This window comes from Pygocentrus nattereri, chromosome 14 (assembly GCF_015220715.1).
Source record: "Pygocentrus nattereri isolate fPygNat1 chromosome 14, fPygNat1.pri, whole genome shotgun sequence".
Lineage (NCBI taxonomy): Eukaryota > Metazoa > Chordata > Actinopteri > Characiformes > Serrasalmidae > Pygocentrus > Pygocentrus nattereri.
Window position 1 is genome coordinate 27,927,084 of NC_051224.1, and position 6,260 is coordinate 27,933,343.

A 6,260-nucleotide genomic window follows, 5' to 3' on the forward strand; every position below is an offset into this window, starting at 1 on the left:
GGGCCATCAAAATCAGCATAACCAGACATGCTATCAGCTTTTTCCCCAGAGCTGTAGCATTTATTGACTACAGTGGATATGTCATAACCTTCTTACTGTATTATAGTAACTCCTTTGTAACATAATGCTATTTGTACATATGTACATTTGTTAAATTTCTGCAAATATTCATAGGTTTTATGTCATCAGACCAGCATGTGTACAGATATTTACACCTCTCTTTAGCTCCTCTTCAAGGCTCTTTATTATACATTTTGCTTTATTTCCTTTATTCTTTATCCTTATTGTATTTTTGATTTTTGCTTAGTAAACACTTGTTCAGAGTTTGTTTGCTTGTCTGGTCTGTTTAGTACGTTACATGTCATACACACATGTGCATTCACCAAGACAAATTCCTTGTATGTGTAACATAGTTGGCAAAATAAAAGTACTTTTATTTCTAAGCAAATAATACAGTGGTCCCTGATAACACTGTTTACACATGCACAGCTCGTTCACTGGGAAAATCAGCACTATGTTGTTCATATCTGATCCGATAGTTTCATGTTCGCCTTCTTTTAACCTTTCAAAACCAAATGCCAGCAGGTGGTGCTAAAGCTTACTAAAAAGCTAAGTCTCAATAGTGCCACTTTACCTTGGGTGCCTCAAAGACCTTTAAACTATGTTCAATACATTTTACATTTGAAATACACCTTAATAACTTTAGACCTGATCTGTCTCATCACTAGAATTTCCATGTCTGAGACCGCATACTCTTAAGTATACTTGAAACCATAATCTTAAGATAGTATCGATAACAACGACAAAGCAGAACTTGTTTTCGCGTTCATGTGATTTTTTTTCTGAATTGATGGTCTAGGCTGGGGTAACATATGTGTCTACAGTTATACATAGTTCAGTGTTCAAGAAGTGGCACTACTAACATTTTGAAATAAAACAGCAATCTACTTAATCCTAACCCCTTGTGGGGGAGCTTTTAGAGGTTCAGAGGTCTGGTTCCTGCCACCATAGTGGGGTTTTTGTATAATGATCAAACTACTTCTGCATCTCAACAATTATGCAGAAAATTAAAAAACTTGGTCAAATTACCCAATCACTTCAAAGTCTTTTATTTAGAAGCAGCCAAACTCATGTATACACATACATTGCTCATAAAAGCTGTCTGCAGTACTACTCCTTTAGTGGTTAGTGGTTTTAAACAAAAATCTTGATTAATTAATCACAGAGAGAGAGAAAGAGAGAACCAATGCTCGGAAAATTTGGAAAAATCTACTGTCCATGATTGGCATTAAAAACAAATATAGCACTGGTACTTCAGGCTTTAAGGCACAATTTTTCTAATCAGAGGTAGAAGTCCTGAATTTGGCTTCCTGGTATAAAATACATTTATGGAAATATAAACACAACTTCATAATAAAACTGTAAGATTCATTTAACAATCACCATTTTCTTCTTAAAAACAAATCAGGTGCAAGACAGGAAAAAATATTAAAAACAAGGCATTTCAAGTGCACACTCATTATAGCTGATATTAAAGCACTGTTTTACAGTAGTTCATCAGGCAATACTTTCTACTTTCTTTTTTTTACAATTTGCCATATTATCAATTTACAAAATATCTTAATTCCATAAATACAAGACAACCAAAACATTATGTGCATAAACCTGTTTTGCAGTACATTTGGTACTTAAACATGGTGTCAAGTGAGTATCAGAGCTTAAAAGGTCATTTGGCTGTCATATGTTATTTTCTTTTAATTCATGATGTAACCATGCAAAATACATAATGTTTTTTATTGCTTTTCAGTATGTACTGGAGGACTGCTCAAACTGCAGCAAGTATGAAGCAAAATTTATAATATAGTCCTCTACTTATTATTGCATTAGAATACAGTAGAATTCTATAGAATCTAAGTCATTTGCAATAGATACAATATCCCTACTAAAGTTTTTTTTTTTTTTTTTGCACTTAAGTATTTTAGCAGTGAAGGTAACACACCAGGCACATCATCCTGATTGTCACTAGCAGGCACGTAATTATTAATAAAAACGATTAAAGATAAGGCTGATATTCATGAAACCTTTCAGAAAAAAATGGTGACCTAGGGTCAAATTTGGCCTTGTACAAGCTCATAAATACAGTCAAATGGAAATGAACAAAAATCTGGATTATTATTCGTATGCATACAGGCCCAGATAAACAATGGAGTGCAATAGTCAGTGCATGCTGACAAAGCTCACTGACTTGTGTTGAAGGCTTCCTCAATCTTTGTGAGCTAAGTGTTATCATTTAATATGCTGGTGGTTGATAGCTTCCATCACCCGTGGGATTGTGAGTAAAAGGGGATTGCTGGTAGCCTTCTGGAGCACTAGGGTAACCCGTGTATGGGGTGTTTTGGTCATGTGAAGGATCTGTGTAGCCCAGACCGACCTCATCCATGCCTTGGCGGTATCGTCTATATGCAAATAAAGTAAGCAAAGCCTAGTAGGACAAAAACATGAGGTTTGTTTCAGTTTATCAAGCACATAAGTTCCACCACATGCACTGCAGGATAATATGGTGCTCACCCAGCTGACAATGGAAAAGAAGGAAAAGGCTATCACAGCACGGGCAGCATCTCCTGAAATACCGTCTGTGTCAGTGGTATGTGACCACTGATTGGCCAGGAAGCAAAAGCATACAAACCACAAGAATGTCCATGCACCTGGCAAAAAGGAAAAAGACAAAGTCAATAGTATGATGGACACAGAAAATAACGGTGACTCATGGACAGGGATTGGGGAAGTTGTAAGGTTTGACCAACTGCTGTTGCCCTTAGAGAATGAAACTACTAATTCTTCTTTGAAGTTTGCCAATTTTTGGCAAATATGTGATGTGCATACATATCGCTGTTGTCGGAAGAAAACATTTTACCTCCATTTCTTCCATTATGAATTTTTTGACATTATTTGAAAATTCCTTTTACATTACTTTACATTTACGTTGCATTTTACATTGTGTGTAAATTTCATGATGAATGGACCAAAGAAACGGCCCAAATGACTTGGAAAAAATTCCGGTTCCACTGACCTACATTAAAATTGAAGTATGTTTTATCCTTCTCTTGTAAAGTTATCATTTTAGAGATACGAGGTTTTCTTCAGACAACAGCAATATACATCATAAAATAAAATATTAGCATTGGTAACAACAAGGTTCCCTTACCAGAAAAAACAAGATCACTGATGACAATGTATTTCCTCTCCTTGGCATTACTGATTTGAGGAAGGTACGCATCCAATATAGTGAAGGCAACACATGCCAGGAATGCTAGAATTCCTACTGCACTTCCATAACTGCAGGCACTGTCATTTTGGTTAAATATGCATTTTGTTTCTGATTGAGAATGTGGGTTAATGAAACCCTCTGCAGTGATGGTTGCAAAAACCACAATGGAAAACACCTAAGAAATAGAAATAGGATAGAAGGAAAATGAGAACATTTCACAAACTACAGAAACTAGGCAGCTTATTTGAAATTTGAAAGGCAAACTCATGGATAAACAGCCAGTGCCTGTAGTTTCAGTAATAACTGCAAAAGCAAAACTACAAGAGGAACTTTTTAAGCAGTCAGGTTCTGTGAATTACATACATACATAGATACTTGTTTGTAGTATCTGAATGTGCAAACAGGATCAATTAGTACTATTGTGCAGATTCCCCAATCCTGCTCCCACAGCCTTATACATGAATTTATGTTTTTTAATAAATATACTATATATGGAACCATGATAAGACAACGAACCATCCGAATGCATAAATGTTTTCATGCCTAAATTGATAGAAAAACTTGTGCCGTTTTTAAAGAATCTTTTAAAAATGGTTCTATACAGCATCAACAATGTCAAAAAACCTTTTTGTGCACATTTTACAGAACCAGCTTTGTTGGAAGAGTAGAGTTCTGCACTGCATATCTACCACTGCTCCTTTTGCGAGCTACCACTTGCACTTTTATTTCATTAAAGTTACAGTGCCAAGTTGCTGAAAAAAATAAAATACTGAAGATGTCGTGCAGGACTGCTCCAGGACCAGTTTTGGGAAACCTCGTGCTTCTCTGTCCTTCAAGCAGGCCCATCTACACCAAAGTCAATATTCAATAGGCGACCGATGAGTCATCAATCGACAAGGACTCGCTTTGGTCAGAAATGTACCTGCTTAATATAATCGATTACAGCAGTCATATCATAGTGATACTCTGAAATAACAGTTTCATTTGTTCAGCTTAATTAACAACTTTTTACTATACATTTAAGCTTGACTGCTCAAAACTTTCAGTTCCTTGTAATCTCCTGCAGCTAGCAGCTGGCTTTCTACCTACTCATATTCTGTTAGATGATTAACATAACTGCTTACAAGTGTAGTATCTGCAAAACAATTTTAACGCCTTGCCAGTGCAAGTCTGTAATTTCTAGACGTGAAGGTTTTTAATACTATGGTTGGTAATATCGAGGCTCGCTGAAACGCGGATGACAATGCTAGCAAGTTTGCTAACCGGACAATAAAGGCTTTGATCTGCGAAACACTTAACTAGCTTACCCAGCTCAGCACTCGAAGTACAGTCTGAGGCTGCTTAATGAAGCTCTCGCAATCAAAAGAACCGCCAGCGAGAGATGCACCGTAAGCACTTCTTTCCATTTTGTAGCAGTTCTTACAACTGTTAGACGCCCTACAGCACGGTTTTCTGTCTCCAAACTGTTCTGTTTACTTTTGCATTTGTTTCCTGAAAGCAGCGCGCACCACCCCTCCAGGAAGTACACGTCATGAATTCAACGTCACTCAGTGCTCGATTCACTACAAACGTACAAATCTTTATTTATTTTCAGATTTCTTGAATTTATTTGAATGTACGACGCTCATACAGTTTTTCAACAGCAACGTTAAATGACTTTATACAGCTTTTGAACTCCCATAAGAGCCTGAAACTGTTTCAAACTGTTCCGTTCACTCTCGACTCCATAGCAAATATAAACTAAACTACAACAATCACTCAGGCAGTGACCTCGACAATGGCATCAAAGTTTTGTGCTCTTTAAAAAAAAAAAAAAAAAGGCTATTTCTTGCTATAATAACCAGTAAGCCCATAGAATATGCTGTCATTTTTCATTTTTAAAAATCCCTAAATCAGGAAAGAGAGATTTCTAAACTTTTTTTCATCTTCTTTTTTTTTTTTTGCTTCAATTGAGTTGACAAAAAAGTACAGAGCAATAGGAATTTGTCAATAGGAAATACTTTAAAAACCAAATGAAAGAAGTGAAACTACTGTCATTACAACTAACAATGAAAGGTCATAAGACAATGCAAAAACAGACAGATATGTGAAAAAGGAAGAAAAATAAGTAAGAGGGGGAAATGGAGCGTATTTAGGCATTTTTGCTGGGTTTCTTCCCAAATGTCTCTAAAATGGACTGGACTGAAAAACCAAGTTGTCTCTACAGCTGGAGTACAAGAAACACATGGCTTAGTGTCGAATTTAAATGTCTTCTGAAAAAGCCCGCTAACTGGACAGATATCAAACATCATTTTGTGATGTATCTCTTTAACCTTAGGAGCAACTGGTAATGGCTGATAAAAGTAAATGGTTTCATCTCAAATTGACACTTCAACATCACAGAAAATAGGAGGTTAAAAATCACAATCACCCAAAAGAAGAAGTTTAAACTCGTCTGTTACTGCATTTTGTATCAAACAGACATATACTAGCGACAGGTAGGCAATGAAAAAGTGGGCATAAATAAGGAATTTTGAAGATATTTTTGGATGAGACATAGGGAAGCTGAAAGAATTGATTTACAGATCTTCTCGAAATGAGTTTTACACCAACTATTTTTTGCAACAAAATAGTTGAAAGATAAGAAACACCCATCGCTGTCCAGTAAATCCTGACAAAAAGAACATTTCTATTTCAAACCAGTAGGCTTTAAAATTTCTGAACTATTGTAATTGTCTCTCTGAAGAAAGGCACTTTGGATGAAGTGAGTATTCTCTCAGGGGTAGTTGTTGTTACTTTTTATTAAATGTTTGTTGTCTGTTAAAATCTTGTTTTGACCTTGGCTGTAGATTGTCTTTTTTATTGTGGAAATCTCAGAGCCTACACACAAGTAAACCTAACTGTGCCAATGCTATACAGTTTTTCAGTTAAGGCAGTCATATGGGGTTGCATTAGCATCAAGTTCATGAACCACCGAATACTTTCCTAAGGGTTTTGCATGAACATGACCATA

The 6,260-nt window shown here is 36.1% G+C and overlaps 1 protein-coding gene across 1 annotated transcript; it reads right to left on the bottom strand.

The window, feature by feature from the left end:
- Nucleotides 1-1,093: 1,093 nt before the first annotated feature.
- On the bottom strand, nt 1,094-4,760 carry syngr2a (synaptogyrin 2a). The gene is made up of 4 exons (XM_017717003.2): nt 4,576-4,760; nt 3,206-3,443; nt 2,569-2,705; nt 1,094-2,482 (listed from the first exon to the last, which is right to left on the bottom strand). Exons 1-4 carry the CDS (start codon nt 4,672-4,674, stop codon nt 2,291-2,293), a joined length of 666 nt encoding a protein of 221 aa, XP_017572492.1. The 5' UTR covers nt 4,675-4,760; the 3' UTR covers nt 1,094-2,290.
- Between the last annotated feature and the right edge of the window lie 1,500 nt (nt 4,761-6,260).